This window comes from Erpetoichthys calabaricus, chromosome 7, assembly GCF_900747795.2.
Source record: "Erpetoichthys calabaricus chromosome 7, fErpCal1.3, whole genome shotgun sequence".
Taxonomy (NCBI): Eukaryota; Metazoa; Chordata; class Cladistia; order Polypteriformes; family Polypteridae; genus Erpetoichthys; species Erpetoichthys calabaricus.
In genome coordinates this window covers 149,953,755-149,974,288 of record NC_041400.2, presented here as the reverse complement: position 1 = coordinate 149,974,288, position 20,534 = coordinate 149,953,755, and the positions used below count along the sequence as shown (strand labels likewise).

Sequence of the window (20,534 nt, the reverse complement as noted above, 5' to 3'; positions counted from 1 at the left end):
GATTATATGTTCATTGCTGGCAACCATCTAAGAAAGCTAAGCTACACAGACTTAACAGGTGTCAGGTTACTGACAGCAAAAGCATTTCAGTGACTTAACTCAAGCAGCTTTCGGGTTTTAAAAATATCTTGGCCTAGTGCCCCAGTAGTACTTAGTTAAGTGAGGCTGTAGTGCCATTGAACCAGAGCTACCATCCTCGCTGCTTGCAGTTTGACTTCTCCCTGCTGAAAGAGGAAATAAGCGTACCTTCAAAATGTCTGATCAGTCCCCGTTTGACACAGATGTGATCACCCTGACCCGCTTTGTCATGGAACAGGGGAGGAAAGCAAAGGGAACAGGGGAGCTAACACAGCTGATCAACTCCATGCTGACAGCAATCAAGGCCATTTCTTCAGCAGTCAGGAAAGCCGGCCTGGCACACTTGTAAGTTGTTGTCTTATCACACAAGCAATGAGTGTATGAATAATTGGAAATATATGGAGGTTTCTCTAAAAATAGTTTTGCATTAGGCTGCATGATGGTGCAGTGCTTTGTGCTGCTTTCTCATGGACAAAGTGTCCAGGGCTTGAACGCCAGTTTGCATGTTCTCTTTGTAGCTGCATTGGCTTTTTCTTTGGGTGTTCTGACTTTCTCCTGCCAAAGATATGCATGTTAGTTAAACTGGAGATGCTAAAGAGGCTCTGGAGATGAAAGGCGCTACAATGGACCAGCTCCCCATCTGGGGCTGCTCTCCGCTGCCAGGCCCCGTCACGCTGAATTGAATGGAGCAGCTTAGAAAATGTTATGTTAAACTATTTTGCATTTCTGCTTTAGCTAGCATAATAATAATTCCTAGAGACTGAGTGTGATATCTGGAGAGATCTTTATAAGTATTCGAACTGCAATTTGCTTGCTGACATTTATTTGCCGTACAGTGAAATGTGATGCATCTGGCACATTAATGTTATTCACCTCGCCCACAAATTATAACACTCTGGCAATTTCCTTGAACAATGAGGTAGCTGTCCCCTCAGAAATTCCACTCGAGGCCCACAGTGATTACTGTGACAGTTGCTGATGTTCATTAGACGAGTGAATTTAAAATGTGGGATGCATTGCGCATTTCCGCAGTTTGATTGCCAAGATAGATCCTCACCTACTTTTCCATCCTAAGTTCAAGTACAAGCTCAAGCTGATGAGCTAAGCCATACGTAAAATAAATTGTTAATTTCTAATTTTGATTAGTTATTTAAAAATCCTGCAACAGTAGACTTGTGCAGGCCATCTCAGATTGTAATAGTAGAGACAGGTGTCCCTAAAGCTTGCACAGCTTGCCATCTGTTTTTATATCTGCTTGACTTAAATTAATGTTTACAGAAGCCTTTGGATTTATTATGCAATGTTTTCTAATAATTTACACCTAAAAGAAAAAATGTCAAGCAGAATCATGCATATCTTAAGTGTGTTATGTTGTACCCATAGAATAGTTATCAAGTCACTTTAAGTGTAAGTACGTTGTGACAATGCAGTGCAAGAACAAGAAAACGTACAGCAGACCAGGCATACCAGGAGGAAATAACTCTTTAGTATGCAACAATGAGATATCAAGCTAGGAAATGGTGGTCTCTGGTAACTGACCCGAATGAAGGCATACCACAAAAGTGTGAACTTTGCCTTGCCTTGGACACTACTTGTAACTGCCCTGAATGGTGCAGTGCCACAACATCACTTTCCAGAAGCCTAGTAAATGGACAGGAGACTCCTACGGCTGGCTGCTGCACCATTTACTTTGGTGTGTTTTCATTAAAACCATGGAGCTTTTCAGTTATCAGCTTGATCAGCAGACAGGCACACTTCAAATGGGGTAGGCCATAGATCATGGACTTGAAGAAAGATTACTGGGAACTGGCCGATATGGTGACACACGGCAAGGAGACACATTTGGCTTTGGTTTTCACTAGTTAGTACAGGGGTCCTCAATCACAGTCCTGGGGCCTCATGTATAAACAGTGCGTACGCACAGAAATGTTGCGTAAGAACGTTTCCACGTTCAAATAGCGATGTATAAAACCTAAACTTGGCGTAAAGCCACATTTCCATGGTACCTCATACCCTGTCGTACGCAAGTTCTCTGCTCGGTTTTGCAGACTGGTGGCACCCAGCGTCAAAGTACTGCTACTGTTCCTGTGTGGTTTATCATTCTTTTTCAGATCCACGTCCCAGACGCGGCTTTATAAATACACTGAAATTAACCGCATATTGTTTATTAGTTTAATGCATCTGATTGTAATTAACCAGTAACAATATAATGGTCCACGGAATGGTCAAACTATTCCAAATACCATAACTGCTTTAACGTTGTTACTCTCACTGCACCTTCTTCTTTCAACTGCTCCCGTTAGGGGTTGCCACAGCAGATCGTCTTCTTCCATATTACTCTCACTGCACCACTCAGAGCAGCTGATTTGAAAGAGAATTATCGGTATACAACAACAAGCACACGCTGCCTCAGCCATGCTTCCTATTTGAACTGCTTCTCACACGGCAAACGCTTCAAACCTTTCCTGTATGGACCTCTCGGTTCAGAAAGAGTTTCATCCCAAGAGCTCTAAACGCATTCAATCAGTCCATCAACTGCTCCTTGTAGAACTGTTTGGACTTATAAGTACAATCATCTCACTGTAAACCTGCACTACAGTTATAATAATGCACAACCTGAGCCACTTTATAAAGCGTGTATTTACATATGATGACGATATCATTTTTAAGATGAAATCCAGCAAAATATGTTTATTATATTATACAGATAAAAGCACTGTATGCTTCACTGGGACAGGCGTGAACGATAGAATAATTAAACATGTACTACGAAGATATTTCAATGTTCCTTAAAAGTTTTGAAGAATCGGCGTTATAAGCTTACAGATGGCTTAACGTCTATTACAGAGCCGATTGTGTGGCAATCGATTACTTGGAGAAAGAAAAGGAAGGACAGGAATTGGAGGTTAGTACGTTTGAAAGAGACAGTACTGCAGGGGCGGTCTTAGGCATGTGCAAACTGTGCACCTGCACAGGGCCGCCAAATCCCAGGGGCCGCCACACCAATATATATTGAATATAAAACAGAAAGAGAAAATAACGACACAGCTAAAAACGCAGCGGAAAATTTTGGCAAAAGTTAAACGCTCGTGTCATGAGCACTAGGCCGCTATGCAGTGTCCGCAACGGACATGGCCATCCGCTGTGCATAACATACCATATTGACATTGGCGGGCAAAAGGGCCACTGATTCTTTCTCTGCCCAGGACCGCCACAAGCCTAGAGCTGTCCCTGAGTACTGCTGCAATAAATTATTTCATCAAAGGTCGCGCACAATCACTGCGCCACTATGTTCCCATGTTTAATAACGTGCTTTAACTCCTATCATCATGAAAATGATATCGCGTATACATCTCAGTATTTTAATTATTCAGAGAGTTGTAATATCACGAATGTAATGGATTCTGTGTCCTGTCGGAGGAAGAGAAAGCCGGTTTAAGAAGCACATAGTGATTCACATACATAGAGCACATAGAAGAACACATACAAGACAAAGCATTTAACGTGCTACTTTAATTACGATGTGATTTGAGAAACTGGTTAAGTAAACGATTTTAAGATAAAGTTTATGATGTTCTACTTTAATGACAAAATAAACTACGTGATTAAAGTGGAAATTTCGAGATTGAAGTTGACATTTCGTGCTTTTTCCCCAGTGTGTGCCTTTTTTTTCTCTGTACCCTAATAAGCTTTCATATGACACTCAGATGGTGGGCTATGTCTCGCCTTTTCACGGCGACTTTGATATCTGACTTCTTTTTTATTTCGGGCACTGTGCGACTTTGTGAACTTGAGCTTTCGAGTTTCTCCGACACGCTATGTCAGTCGATTAACTTCCTTTTGTTGTTTATATCACTGTTTAAACCAACAAATAGTACATTTTTCCTTGCCTCCACTTGGTATTCGCTGAAATTCTTCCATTTTCCCTCTTGCTTTTGCCATTGCCTTTTCACAGAACGCTGAGCTTAAGGGCTATTTATATTGCTTTGCATATTCAAAGAGGCGTAATTCTGGGAGGAGTTGGGGTTGGGCAGCAGGCGTGTGCACGAGCGTTACTTTTCACGCTGATCGAGATTTATGTAGCGGAAGAATGTGGAAGTTTGCGTACGCACAGATTCCTGCATTTGGATTTTTCTGTGCTTAAGCACATTTCGGCTTTTGTGCTTACGTCATGTTATAGTGTGAATTCTACGCCCGGCGTTATGCATGAGGCCCCTGGAGGGCCGCAGTGGCTGCAGGGTTTTATTCCAACTAGTTGCCTAATTAGAAAGCAGTCTAATGCTGATAATGAAACTTGGTATTACACTATTTAGCTTGTTAGTGCTTGCATTCATCCAAGAGTAAGTTTAATTGCACTGTAGAGTTTCCTTCTGTGAGAACATTATCTATGTGTTTTGTGGACCAGAATAGATTTAAACTTAATGGTGCTTCCAATTCCCATCTCATTCATTTCTAAACATTTTTTATCACAGATACTTCATGGAAAGCACGTGAGCTGGAGAGCTGCTGGATTTTTGATTATCTGCATTTCATTATTAGCTAATGTCTGATTAAGAAAACAGGCAACAATTAAAACGTAAATGCAGCTGCTGAAATCTAAAATAGGCAATTAAGGGTTCTGAATAGTAACAGGAAAAAGAACTAAAAGTAAAACGTATTGCTTTAGTAGTAAATACAGGGTTCTAATTAAGAAATTGATTAAAGTGAAAATCTGCAGCCATAGCGGACCTCCGGGACTGTAATTGAGGACCTCTGATCTACAAAGGACTAAAAGTTGTCTTTGATGAATGACGGCACTAACAAGGCATAGAGTTAAACACCAGCTTTCATTATCAGCAAGGACTGAGTTCTAATTAGGACACTGGCTGGAACGAAAGCCACTGCGCTCCTCCAGAACTGTCATTGTGGATACCCTGAATTAGTAGATCCTTGGCATGAACAGCAGGCGGCCACACACTCCACTTTATTACAACTTAATTAATGGAATGAAGGTTGCTGGAAGTTTGCTTTGGAGTACTCTGTATTGGAATTTTTTAGGAAGATCCCCAGTAATTGGCGTGAATAAGCTGGTACTCAGGGATGATGGAGCCAGAATTTAAACTCAGAGCTCAAGAACTGGAAGCTGAATAGGCAGCAGTGTTGGACTGATATAAAATGTCGACTTCTGTACCAATACCAAAATGATGCTGTAGTAAATAACAGATAACTCCCCTATCCCCTAAAACTCTCCTGTGTTAAGACCATAAGAACATCTTTTTCTTTTTAATTGCTTCCCAACCTGACTGACTCTCCTGTAAGTTCATCTCCCACTTCATTGTGGCAAGGCCCTGAAGCATGTTGCTCCTTCTCATTTTCTCTTCTCTTGTACTTGCACATGTTGTTATCGCACACCACACTCTTCTGCTCTTGCTATGCCAGTTTTGCATTTTAGCAAATTCTTATTCTCTCCGTCAAACGTTTTCCGACTGCTGTGCACCTTCCACCAAAAGACCATGGACTCTTGTGCTCCTTCCACTTTTTTCCTCTGTGCCCCCCAGAGTGAACAGCGATGCTTCATTTGCATAACCCACCTCTCTTTTAGAAAGCAACTACGCAGCTACACGGCCCTCTGGATTACCAGCCCGGCACTGTAATATATTCAGTATCTGAAATATTAAAACATATAAAATGTTTCAAAGAAAAAGTCTTTCCTGACACTTGAAACTTTAACCTGGAAGAAAACACACTTCAAAATGTCCTTGGGGGCTAAAAATATATTAGTGACATGCGCATCAATTAAACTCCATTGCAGATTAACGCTATTTTAGTGTAATATGACACTTTGCACCACACTCTGCAGAATCACAATAATTAGGCTTGAACTTGTTCTGTGTGTGTGTCTGTTCATCAAACAATCTTGGGAAAGCGGTCTTTGTGAACTCGCACTTTTTGAGAATGCTGCACTTGTTAACCCACTGAAACAGATAAATGTGAACTTTCCTCATTTTTACTGTAAATACATGTCAGGTTCTGAGCCTCTGTAAGACACTGGGTTGAGCAAAAGATAAATGCTTAGCAAGATCTGATGCTTTGCCGCCTTTGGTGAGACAATAAAACTAGTGCTGCAGTATCTTCGGGTTCAGCTTTTCCATTTGCTTTAATAGCAAAATATTGCCATATCCCACTTTGGCTGCCATGTTTATGCTCTCCTTGTCTTTTTTAAAGCAAATGTAGTCACATTTTTGATGTAGTAAAATTACCGAGTTTGTTCAAAATGCTAGTAGAGTGCCATTTTAAAATTGTAGTAGTTTGGTACTTTTTTAGTATCGGTATACCACACAGCTCTGATAGACACTAACTATTATTTGGGGATCTTAGCACATATTGGAGGCTAAACAACCAAGTGGCACCAGGGACTACCAGACAGAAGCTGCTGATAACCTAGTGACAAGTGGCCAGGACAGATCAACCAGGAACAACCATGGAAGTAATGCAACCTGCACATGAGAAGAAGAGAGAACAAGAAAATAAGGCAGGCCAGTTGTTTTGCCAGATAGTCAGGATACCTGTGAAAGTTAGGGCCACTTAAAAGTTAATAGCCATTTTTTTGTAATCTGTTATGTTGCATATCGGTTTGTTTACTATTACAGTAATGTTATTCCCTTGCTATTATTATTCAGTAAATAAATCAAGCTCTCAGTCTTGAAAAAATAGGTATGTCTCCGAGGCCATGTTGGATTCAAGTTGGACAAAGCCACACTGCGTGACATAAGCAACTGGATGAACAGGATCACTGCAGAATGGCAATGAACTAATGCTGTTACTTTGTTGGCACATTAAGCACATTTTAATACGAGGCGAGACACAAAAATAACTGGATTGGTAAAAAATATATATTTATTGATGAATTACAGCATTCTAAACATTGTCACCTTCTATATACTGCCCCTCTCGATCTCTACACCGCTCCATACGTGTCTTCCATTGATTAAAACACTGCTGGAAGTCTTCTTGCTTGAGGCTCTTCACTTCATCCATTGAAGAAAAATGTGTTCCCTTCAGGTCACTTTTGATTTTCGGGAACAAGTAAAAATCACGGGGAGCTAAATCAGGAGAATAGGGAGGATGATCGAGGACAGGAATGTTTTTGTCAATCAAAAACTGCTTTACAGAAAAAGAGAAAATTCGTGATAAATTTGATGTTGATTCGCTGTCCGATTTTTTCACCTGACATTGTCATGGCAACTCGTGTAGCGATTGTTGTGCAAATACTGACTGGGCTATTCACAGGATATACCTAGCCGGTCGGCGGTTTGAGAGTGTGTGTAGGAAGGGATACAATTCTATGATTCACATCCGGCCGACCTCCAGACGGTTTTCCAGGAAAGCCCCAAGCCCAGTCCGGTTATTTTTGTGTCTCACCTCGTACAGTGGTCATCTGCTTATTATGTGAGAACACTGTAATTAGTGGTACAATCTTGATCAGAGTCATATTTTGTGCTTACTAAGTAACAGTTGAGTGCAAACACAACTTGTTTATCTCATCAGCTAAGGACTTCCACTTTGTTCAAATAACTTAACATAGCAATACACATTCTGCTGCTTCCTCTGCAACTTCTTAATAATATTTAGACTTTTTGATTCCTTGTTTTGTTAGGTGGTTAATTTGAATCCCAAAAACCTGAAGCACATTTGAAACTAGCAGGCACTTTTGACTGGACATCATACAATTAAAGAACATCAGAAGTATTAAAGTATGTTAAAAACTGCACAATGTAAACATTTAATTATAAAAACAATATTAATATAAAATATTACTGTTATATTACAGCCACGGATTTTTTTCCCCAATCTTATACTGAATTCATTTTCTCTTTTATGAATTAATACTTTTCAAGTTTTTTATATATTATTGCTAGTTTTGCCCTATTGAGTATTTTATGATATTTTTTTGTTTGGTTACAAAAATCTTTATTTGTATAAAGATTTCAGTTTGGAACTCAGTTTTATCTGCCTTTGGCCAACGACAGCCCCAAGAAACATTTTTCAATGAAAAAATTTAAAATGCAGCAATGTGGTACACAATGGTATAATGAGTGTGATGATAACATATAGTATGGTTTGTGTGTAGCAAATGGACGGCGAGGAGGCCAGCATGACCGATCTACTTAGCTGCTGAAATGTTTTTTTTTTAACACTTGGTCTGGCGATCCAAAGACATCGACTTGTTAGCTGACTCAGTGGTTAAGACGCACTAGTCTATACATTACAAGGAAGAGCTTTTATGGTTTTTCTCCCATGCAAAACATTTTTGTTAACTTTGGAACTGTAATGCAAATTCTGAACATCTAAGGCCAGGTCTCTATTTTTGGGCCTGTGTAGGCCATAGCCTGAAGGTAGTGGTTGGAGGACAGACTGGCTTGGGCTGGACAGTAATGGTCCTGGCCTGGTGTGTGGCTTATTTTAAACGAATCATACTCCTCTTCTCCATATTTCTGTCTCCATTACAGAACAATTATATTCAAAAAAGTAACGGCACACTGCACGATAACGTGCAGTGAATACACTTGACTTGAGCATTTATAGTTTTCATCCTCTTTCTCTGTATGTTTAGCATTCGTTTGCTCAGAGGTTGATGCGCTTGCTGCTTCGTGAGCAGTTCTTCTTTTCTCCACCCTAGTGGCTCGCTTCTTCTCTTCATTCATCTGCATCTTTTCGTGTTAAAACTGATTAAGTCAGTGTTTGCAATGCAATTACTTAGTATGTCTTCTTTAATTTTTCACTTAAGTTGACACTTAAGTTTTCAATTTGCCTCAAGAATGATTTAAGATATGAAGAGGTACGGGAAGTGACGGCGAAGGTGGTAAGGATGAGAACGGCGCCCATACGCATGCATCCCACGGCCGCCCTGCTGACCGCTGCCGAGAGTTGATTCTACAATAAAATAAAATAAAAATAAAAAGAGGAATAACTTTGGAGGTCAATCACCACACTGAAAGCAGATAGTAGACGTCACGTAGTATATATGTACCAAATTTCAGGTCAATAGTTCAAATGGTTTGAGAGCTACAGATAATTTACAAAATGGTGTTTTGTCAAGTAATGGTTCTATGAGGAACCACAAAACCCAGCAAAAGAACCATAAAGGGCTATTATTGAAGAACCATTATTTTTAAGAGTATAGTTGGTACTGACGTTTTTCTAATTCAGATTGCAATACATTTGCCTAGGGCAGGGACTCGCATAACATAGTTAAACTGGACTAAAATATTTGAACAACTGATAACTTTATTGTGTTCTGCAAAATGATCAGAATTATAGCTCAATTTAGAATAGTACAAAGGCACACAAGTGTGCTCTCCAGTTATGTGAATAAAAGTATTGTGTTGAACCAACACTGTTTAAAGCTGAAGGTGGTGACTGTTGTAAGAAACAGGATGAGAGTAGGCAATCATGGAGAAAATAAATCAACAAAAAACAAAACAAACTGACTACAAAGTAAAAACTATAATATATGCAGGAGTAAGCGACAAGTTCATTTGCATCCAATGAGTTTTAAAAAAGCCTTAGTTACTGTAGTCATGTAATATTAGCATTAATATAGACCCCTTGTCTCACTGTAACTGGACTCCTTTGAGTTATGTTGGAAGGATGGCCAGATTACTCTTTAATCAAGACATGCTAGAAAGCCATTGAATAACTAAAAAGCATGTCCTGCTCAGACAGAATAAGGCAACTGGACTCTTTTATTCTTGAACAGAGAAGGTTACATACTGGCCTAATTCAGGTCCAGTATTCAACGTTCTTATATAATCAATAAAGTTGAACCAGCAGAATTCCATCAGTTAATGATAGCAAAGTGATCAAGAAGGCTAATAAAATGTTAGTTTATATAGCACCATGTGTGGAGTACAAGTAAAAGGAGGTTCAGGTCAGGTTACAACAACAACAACATTTATTTATATAGCACATTTTCATACAAATAATGTAGCTCAAAGTGCTTAGGTTAGGTCAGGTGTTATGTGGGTGTCTCCTTAGCCTGGTCCAACCACTTGGGTCTTCTGCATGCCACATCACCCTTGAGGAATGGCACCACATGGCCATAGTGCTATAACTGACACTCCCTCACAATGCAGGTAACGTGTCTCATTTGGGACTCTGTGAGCAACCACTCGTTCGAAACAAAGTCAAACCAGCGGAACCCAAGGATTCACCGAAGAGCAGGGTCGGATTTTCCTATAGGCTAACTAGGCTTCAGCCTAGGGCCTCAAGATCAAGAGGGGCCTACATTCAAATTGTTAGCAAAATTTTATTATCTCTCATGTAATTTACAAACTTAAAAATGGAAGGTGAAAGGGCCTCATAAGTGGAATAGCCTAGGGCCTCTTTTCATATAAATCCGGCCCTGCCGAAGAGACACAGTACCGAAGGAGTCCAGTATTTGTTCTCAGGTCACTGGATAGCATCCATGTCTAGCAACCATATAGTAAAACAGGAAGCACCAGGACTCTACAGACTTGGACCTTTGTCCTTTTGCAAAGATATCGGGAGCGCCACAAACACTTTTGCAGTTACCTCATGACCCCCCATGTTCTCCTAATCCATCTACTTCATGGAACAGTCACCAGAGACATGAATGTCGCTGCCGAGATAAGTAAACCTCTTGATGAGGACAATATTCTCTCCACAGACAGACATACTGCTTATGGCTGTGCCCAATAGATCATTAAGGGCCTGGATATTGATTTTTATCCAGGGAACTTGCAAGCCCAGATACTCAGACTCTTGACTCAGTCTTTCGAGAGCCCCAATCAGAGGCTCCATTGACTCCACAAAGATCACAGCATCATTGGCAACGTCAAGATCAGTGGATCTCTCTTCACCAACAGATGCCCCACAACTGCTGGACCCCACGACCTTGAACAAAATTAAGTCCATGCAAGCATTGAACAGGGTAGGAGGAGCAAGAACACGCCAATGACGAACCCCAGAATCAACTGGGAAAAACACAGAGGTTCTGCCTCCACTCTGCATAGCACTCACAGTACCAGTGTACAGGCCGGCCATGATATTCAGCAACTTTGGGGGAATTCCACAAAATGTCAGGATGTCCCACAGGGCAGCTTGATCAACTGAGTCAAACACTTGATGAAAATCGACAAAGGCTGAAAAGAAACTCTACTGATATTTACATTTGTGCTCCATGAGAACCCTCAGTGCCAGGATGCGGTTGATGGTGGACTTCTTATACGTAAAACCAGACTGCTCCAGTCACTGGTAGGTGAACAAGTGGTCACGGATCCTATTGAGGATGGCCCTAGCAAGTACCTTACCTGGCACCAAGAGCAGTGTTATCCCCCTGTAGTTACACAATCCAGTTGATATATACTTGAGAAATAATGTTTAAGACTTTTTCCTCATTAAAAACCATTAACTGATTGGCCTCACATCACCCAGAACAACAGGTTTGAGTAAACTGTTTACAGAAATATTTACTAACACTAATCCACTGAAGCACTAAGAATAAAAGAAAGAGGAGTCAAGTCAAGGAAAACATGATGATTATTCTTTATCATAATAATGACAAATGCAAACAAATTAACGAAAGAAAGCTTGGTTTGCTTGAATTAATTTTTTTGTTTGCCTCCTTTAGGTATGGGATTGCTGGGACTGTAAATGTTACAGGGGATCAGGTGAAAAAACTGGATGTCCTATCCAATGAAATGGTCATTAACATGCTCCAGTCATCTTACAGCACTTGTGTTCTCGTCACGGAGGAGAATGAAGAGGCGATCATCACCCCCAAAGAGAAAAGAGTAAGACAATTGAAAAAATTGGCCAGCAGGTGGTGCTGTAATATCATACAACGAACGTTATTGTCAGTGCCGTCCAATTATTCACCTGCTTTAAAAGTCTCTCTTATAAAACCAGAACTGACCAAATTAAAAGAATAATAAAAATTAAAAAAAAAATACGAGGGGGACGGTTATAACACGTTACAGTTGGCGCTTTTGCCTTTACTTTTTACGTTGAGACTATTAGCTAGTGCAGCAGATGATCTAAATGAGCTCCGTCCTAAGAAGTATTTGGCAGAATAAGTGGTGTTAACCGCTTACTGTGAAAACATATTGTGTAATTTGACTCCAAATCGCTGGCGACCCTCAGTGGAGCATTATAGTCCGAAACAGGCAGTGTTTTATTTATTACACCATAATATTTTCAATTCCCAATTGCTTACAAATCGTTTGTTCTCGGTCGATTCCCAGTTTCTTTCGCGGATTCTAGCCTCTGCGTAACGTTTGACTTTTGTCCTCAGACAACATGAAAGTTTTCGGAGGTGTTATCCTGAAACGCACTTCCACCTAATTCAAGCATTTTGTTTTGAACAGTTTATAATGAATGATTTATCAATTTTCAGAGTGCTGGACCGCTTCTTGGCAGCACCTGGGTGCAAGGCAGGGCCAATTCTAGTCGGCACACACAGGGTGGTCATCAGTTAACTTAATGTGCATATTCCCACAGAAAATCTTGGAAAAAAAGTGTACCAAATCCAATGCTGAGAAACCGGGGGCCGAAGCCCATTTCTGACAATACAAATAACAGGAAAGAACCTCAGACACTCAAACTCAAAACTATACAAATGGCAGTTATTTCACCTGCAATTTTTTAGAGGTGTAGGAGGTAAACACGAGGAGAACGTACAGACTCCACAGGGACAACACGGCTGGGTGCGGGATTCAAACTCAGGACGTAGGATGAGCGAGGCGGCGGGACCCACTGTGACGCATGCGCAGTAGGTTCTGAATATAATAAAAGACTGCTTGATACATAACTCCCACACAAGTGATTAAATAATGTAGCAGTGCGCTCTGTGCTTTACCTGTGGCGGGTGGACCATTTGAACAATAAAGAAAGTGAAAAGATGACATGTTACATTCTAAGAAAATAATAGATTCCTTTATACTCAGACGTTTACAGGATATGTAGCTTTGGATTTAAGAAGTAAACTCAACGTGCAATTATTGCGACGTTATGTCAGTTTTTAAAGAATGAATTTTGTTTTTCGGTCTACTGGCTATATAATATCAAAAAAGAAATCAGCAAAACTTACATCGTCAAGCCTTTACTATAATTGCAACTTGCCCCATTAGCACTATGTTCTTTATACAGTAAATTATATGTTCTTAAATCCATCGACACAGTATCTTTCATTGCCAAGTTGCTTTCCAAGACGCTCAGCACATTCACAAGCACACACACGTCGGGCGTCTTGTTCAGTCGCTCGGGTGCTCTTAAGATGGGACAAGACCACCTACCTTCACTTTAAATACATACTAAGTCGAACTGTCAGGGGGGACCCCTATTGTGGCGTGTTGCTTTTTATTCTGTTGGGCTTTGCAAAGCGCGGTGTAAAAATAGCAATATTGATTGAAATCTGCATTAAATATTTAGCTCTTAAGCACGTTTTCACATTTTAATCGATTACTAATTAGTTTGAACATAATAATGTAACAAGTTAAGCCACACTTTTGAAAGCTTCCTCTGCAGCAGGTTAACCGCTAATGAGTTCCTTTCCTTCTCTCCTGCAGGGTAAATACATCGTCTGCTTCGACCCGCTGGACGGCTCCTCCAATATCGACTGCCTGGCCCCAATTGGGACGATCTTCGCCATTTACAGGAAGGTAAGCGCTTCGTCTGATGATGGCCACGTCGTTTAATTAGTAATGACTCTGGGGCATAACTTAGCCTGTCTACAGTTTCTTGAGATGCGGATCAGATAACATCTACTGTATTGTTTTCATTTCACTACGACTAATAATATAACTGTCAAATACTTGTGTAGTGCGTGGCTTTGTTTCGGCAGGTTTGGGGATTGAATTCCATGATCAGAGTCTTTTCATTTCTGGGAGTCGGTTGATTTCGCTTGGCCTTGCTTAAACAAGCTTACATTTCACATGAATAAGGTGAAATATAATACAGCCGACGCGGGTTCAAGAATGCATATCTTCTGCATATTGTAACGAAAACCGAGATGGAAAGACCGAGACACGCATGGAATGGAAATTAAGCCCAATAACTGGCACGTTTATTCCACAACAAATAATTTACAACAGTCGTCTTGCAGAATGAAACGCTCTGTAAAAATAAGTCACTTCACTAGACATCTCAAGGTGTTCCTGTCGTGTCCCTTTCCCCAGTTATAATCTGCAAGACTGCATTTATAATGCAAAGGGAGTCTCCACTGGCCTCCTCTGACTAGAAAGCTGTAACGAGAAAGTCCAGGGGCTCTGCACACCTCTGAATACCCTGCTGTCAATCACCTGTCCTGAACACGCCCACCCCCAGAGTGACAATGCCGGCCGTTACAATAGGTTATATAAGACTCAAAACGGAGAGCTGCACGTACTTTGGTCACAACGAATCGGGAGCTCGCACTACATTAACTAGGTTGGACCGGCCTTTGGTCCGTACTTCCCAGACACTTCGATTCATTTTAAAGCATAAACTCTGAATAATTAGGAATCCCCAACCAGTTCTCCTGAAGCGTGTGAGGTGTACGATGTGCAGGGCAGAACAGCCATGGACTTGTATTGTCCTCAGGTGCATTCATCTTTCTATTGGCCGCATTTCAACAATTCCTTAGGATAGCTTCAAGCAATCGACAGCTTAAAAAGACGTATAGCAGCGTCAGTGCATGGTGAAGATACTGAAGAAACAAGAAGAGAAGGTTCAGTGCTCGAGTCCTTTTAACTCATCTCCCTTGGTATTCTAGTATCTCATACACTGACTGAGGCCAACCTCTGAGCTTCATTTTCATTGTCCACAACTGAGGTGTGTGTTAAGAATTAAGAAATGGCACTATACCTCTGATGGCGAGTAGGATCCAAAGTCGCTTTATAAGTACATACATCCATTTTCTGGTGAAACTCTACTTTAATTCAAGAAGTTCTGAATTTATCATCCTCTCTTGGAGTCCATATCTAAACTGTATGCCCATAAATGTGGCACTTGAAGGGCAAAGATTTACATGTACACTACCGACGATTCACCAGTACACAAAAAGGTACTCACCGGAGCCCACCCTCTCGACTTTGACAGGTGAAAAATCACAGTTTTCATTTCAAGACGCATTTCATGCTGTGCGTGGTGCCACTGAAATAAATAAATGAAGAAACAATTAAATACATGAAGATATAAGCAGAAAAAAAAAAACAAATTCATGTCACATTAACAGCAATTATTAATGCTCACCTACCAATATGTTCTTATTTATTTTTGCCACCTTTCACAAAAAAATTATTTGCATAATTATTTATTTAACTTATTTGGTCCATAACATTCCTCCATGCACTCTTAAAGATACTGGTTATTTAATGCCATTTTACAGTTATTTGTTGGGTTGTGTGGTTCCCCGTAGAGTTCTCATCTCATTCTGAACATAGTTCTATGCTTATGAAGTTGATTCTCTGTGTTTTGAAATGTTTCCTAAAATGTACAAAATGAAAAAAAAAACAAATTTTTAATGTTTTGTTAGACTACTAGCAGGACACTAACAAGTTAAGAAAATTGAACTTAGCCTGTGTTATTGTATGCAGCATGAGTCCTTTTAAAATCATGAGCCATTGGCATTTCACAAATCTGTTACCAGCTATTAATGGTTATTTACTGTATGGTGCCCATTACAGGTTTTTATATAAATAAAATGTTCTTTTTTGGAACTTTCATGTGGATGGGTCTTTTGGGAAACAAAAATGGTTCCCCTATGGCATCTGAAGAACATTCAGGCCCTTTTAAGTATGTAGGCGGCACAGTTTGCGTTCCTTCCTCACAGCTCATTGGGGTTTAGGGTCTGCATTGTGTTTGCATGTTACCCCGAGCGTGCATCGACCGACTAGTATGAGTGAGTACCCAGTGAACAGGCTAAGTGTGCCCTTTGATGCACCAGCTCCACATCCGGAGATGGTTTCTGCCATCTACCCCTTGCTGCCATTGCCAAGCAATGCTCCGCCTCACCAAAGCCAATTTTCTAGAAAATGACAAATCGGTCTGTAGGGAGATTAAAAAAAAAAATTTTTTTAAAGGGGCGGCACGGTGGTGCAGTGGGGAGCGCTGCTGCCTCGCAGTTGGGAGACCTGGGGACCTGGGTTCGCTTCCCGGGTCCTCCCTGCGTGGAGTTTGCATGTTCTCCCTGTGTCTGCGTGGGTTTCCTCCGGGCACTCCGGTTTCCTCCCACAGTCCAAAGACATGCAGGTTAGGTGGATTGGCGATTCTAAATTGGCCCTAGTGTGTGCTTGGTGTGTGGGTGTGTTTGTGTGTGTCCTGCGGTGGGTTGGCAACCTACCCAGGATTGGTTCCTGCCTTGTGCCCTGTGTTGGCTGGGATTGGCTCCAGCAGACCCCCCGTGACCCTGTGTTTGGATTCAGCGGGTTGGAAAATGGATGGATGGATGGATTTTTTAAAAGCTGAGGAAATTGAGCCCTCTATGTTTTGAACCCACTCATAACAAATAAAGCTTACAGTGTGAATGAGATTATCTCCATAGCAAAGTAAGCAGCAACCCTGGAAGGGGTACCAGACATACTGTACTTGTATATTGCAGCCTGAATTCTAATTTGCATTAACTGGAAGCTGTCTTATCTTTACACTGACTGAGGATACAATGCTGTTCATTAAGCTTAAAAAATTACAAAGAGTCTAGCCTATTTGAAGAAATAAAACTTTTCCAAGTTAGTTTGTCTCATTATAAAATGCCTGGGCCAACTGAAGTGAAACATTTTCTGCTTGCCTAAAACATATAAACATATATTATATAATATATACACACACACAGTATATAGTACAAAACCCCTACGTATATACCAATAGGCAGAAAAAATATAACATTTGTTAAGTTACATTTTACTGTTCAAATTCCTCATCCAATAATAATTTCTGAACCAGGGTAAATTCTTTTATTTTTCTTGTACTTCATATGTAAATTCTTAACATGTGTGCACAAACTGAGCACTTTGTAAACAGTTTACACAAATGAGTGTGAAATGTGATGGAGAGGAAGACCTAGTTATAGCACTGTCTCTGCTGATTGATTGATTCTTTGATTTCATATATAGACAGACCAACTGAAATGATTGATGATCCAACAGGTTCAACAAATGGGTAAATAAGGTTAGTTTAGTTTAGAATATACTCTATTTGTCCCCAAGGAGAAATTAAAATTTTACAGAATCACAAAAAATATATCAATCCCCCATAAGAACTACTAGTATGTATAACAGAGAGCTGCTGCTGACAATAACACGGTTGCAGTTGTCAATAAGTTAAGTTCAGACCTGCTCTGATTGCAGGTTTAGACTTAAAGTCATGAAATAAGAGGCTAGATATTGTGACTAAACAGCCTGATCTCTCCTCAGGTGACAGAAGATGAGGCCTCAGAGAAAGACGCCCTACAGCCTGGAAGAAACATCGTGGCTGCTGGCTATGCCCTGTATGGCAGTGCCACATTAGTTGCGCTGAGCACTGGACAAGGAGTCAACTGCTTTATGTTGGATCCAGTGAGTAATTGCAACTTACACTCATTTATAGTTCCATACAATTTCCACCAACTGATCCACCTGTGGTGACCTGGTACAAACATACTTACATAATTCTCATATAAAAAGCAAGCAAATACAACTGTCACATTTCTGTTTACCTTGTGGCCTGCAGAGGTCATGCACTCCTGCCAGCCAAACTCGACACAAGTTCAGCACACATGCTTTTTATTTTTTCCTGTGGGAAACACTTTCCCTCATTTCCCACCTGCACCGCATAGTTCAAACACAAGAACACAAAAGCACACTTTCTTCTTTCCTCTTCTCCTTTCTCTCTTATTTCGCCTCCACTCCTCTAGGCAATCTTCGTCACCCTTCCTCCTGACTCTGGCTCTCGGAGTAGTGGCAGCTTGCTCCTTTTAAGCCACACCCAGGAGGGCTCCAGGTGGCCCATTAGCATGTTCCAGAAGTACTCCCAGGTGTGGCAATAGTCTGACATAATAGGGCTCCCCAGTCTCCGCAGCGCCCCCTGGTGGCCCCGACGGAAATCAACAGGGCTGCAGCGAACTCCAACTCCCAGCGTGCCCTGCGGGAATCCTTGGTGCCACAGCCATCCAGGGGGACTGCCATCTAGCGGCCTGAGGGAGGTACTGTCCTGTGTCTGCTTTTTCCCCGGTCCTTCTGGTTCACAGGCGTCCTGGTTGGGCAAGGGCCACGGTTTTCCACCACAACCTACAAAAAACATGTTGTATTTTCATTAATTTAGGTCTGGATTAGGATTAGTGCATAAAGTTAAAATGTTTCCTATTCATATATTGATATTTCTTTAGTGAAATAACATACACTTACTGGTCAGTTTATTAGATAATCCTTCTTGTTATTGTAACCCTGTGACTGCAGCTCAAAATATATACGTAGCATGCAGACATGGTCAAGAAGTTTAACTGTAGTTTTAACAGAAATTAGAATGAACAAAATGCATAGTCTGGTATGGTCTGGCATGCTTGGTACCTGACGCGGTGATTCTAGCATCTCAGAAACTGCTGCCCTTTTCTGGGATTTTGATGCACTTTGGTGTCAACAACAACAGCATTTATTTATATAGCACATTTTCATACAAAAAAGTAGCTCACAGTGCTTTACATAATGAAGAAAAGAAAAGTAAAAGACAAAATAAGGAATTAAAATAAGACAACATTAGTTAACATAGAAAAAGAGTAAGGTCCAATGGCCAGGGGGGACAGAAAAAAGAAAAAAAAAAAACTCCAGACAGCTGGAGAAAAAAATAAAATCTGCAGGGGTTCCAGGCCACGAGACCGCCCAGTCTATGAGCAAAGACATACTGTAAGAGAGGTCAGAGCAAAATAACCAGATCTGTTCAGTGTAACCAGAAGGCCTCAAATGCTCAAATCACAGTAGTTTACCACAGAACACTTAACATGTTAGACTGTGAAATTAAATTCTACAACAAAAGAACACTTTCATGGTTACACTTCGATCAGTTATGAAGAGAAAGATGAGGCCACAGTGAACATATGATCACCAAAACTGGTCAACTGAAGACTAGAATAGGTGGATTTACATTTGAATTTCTATTGGGATGACAGGATCAGAATTTGGTACAAACAGAATGAATCCATTCTGCTTAGCGTCGAAAGTACAGAGTGGTGGTGATAGTGTAATGCTGTCTTGGCACTCATTAGGTCTCTTAATATCAAACTGGAGTGATCTGAAAGACACCACCTGCCTAACCATTTTTTTGATGAGCAGGTGTCTCCCTTAATGGTATTAGCCCACTCTTTCACAGCATGAATACTTCTAGTGGGATCATTTATCATATCACAAAGCAAATATCACGTCAAGCTAGTCCAACGAACATGACATTGATGTCAGTTCATTCCAATGGTTTGCATATTCCCCAGATCTTAATTCAATCGGGCACCTCTGGAATGAGGTGGAAAGCAAAGTTTGCAGTATGACTGTGGACAATAAATCTGCTGGCATTGTATTATGCTTCCAACATCTAAATCCATGTCTCTAAGAATTCATGCTGTTCTGGGGAAAAATGGCTTCCTAAATGGCAGAAGGCAGGTGTTCCTAGTCATTGGCCACTAAATGTACTTTGTCTAATCATATGAAAGTTTTATTCTTAAGACAATCACCTTGTTGAAGATTGTCTACAAACAATAAAAAGAATCATTTGAAGAGTTTTATCTCAAAATGGGATAAATTCATTTTAAGAACCATTGGTGTAGAAAGATCATTGATCAATAATCTCATTCCATAAAGTAAAACACGACATATTTTACTGAGCAGCACATTAGGATGTAAGCTTTAATTTCAGAATGCAATAAACTTTGCTGTCTTTTTAGTGCAACATGCAATTAATAACTTTAGCCAATTAGTGCTTGTCAGACATCCAGTATGATAGTGTGAGGTTTCACTGTCCGCAGTCAGTTTTAGCCAAGGGCTCTTGTTGAGTTTTTTTTGTTGTTAATACAGTAGTTCGTAATCAGCAGAAAACACACAAGCCGTTGAATTAGCAGCTTTTATGAGTTGCCATTTAGGACTTGACTCATTCATATGTCTACATTATAATAGTAAACTTTATTGAACTGATCGTTATATGGTTTGGATGTTTAAAATTTCTTAGCTTGACAGGCAATGGCAATCAAGAAATAACTGAACAATACAATACAACACAATTTATTTTTGTATAGCCCAAAATCACACAAGAAGTGCCACAATGGGCTTTAACAGGCCCTGCCTCTTGACAGCACCCCAGCCTTGACTCTCTAAGAAGACAAGGAAAAACTCCCAAAAAAAACCCTATTAGGGAAAAAAAATGGAAGAAACCTTGGCAAAGGCAGTTCAAAAAGAGACCCCTTTCCAGGTAGGATGGGCGTGCAGTGGGTGTTAAAAAGAAGGGGATCAATACAATACAAT

The 20,534-nt window shown here is 40.5% G+C and overlaps 1 protein-coding gene across 1 annotated transcript in view; it reads left to right on the top strand.

Moving 5' to 3' along the window:
• The first annotated feature begins 159 nt into the window (after positions 1–159).
• Positions 160–20,534, top strand: part of LOC114654771 (fructose-1,6-bisphosphatase isozyme 2) — a 56,628-nt gene continuing 36,253 nt past the window's right edge. Inside the window, exons 1-4 of the mRNA XM_028805547.2 lie at positions 160–423; positions 11,711–11,873; positions 13,647–13,739; positions 17,469–17,609. Coding sequence (XP_028661380.1) covers positions 254–423; positions 11,711–11,873; positions 13,647–13,739; positions 17,469–17,609 — 567 coding nt within the window. The 5' untranslated portion in view covers positions 160–253. The remainder of the gene's footprint in view (positions 424–11,710; positions 11,874–13,646; positions 13,740–17,468; positions 17,610–20,534) is intronic.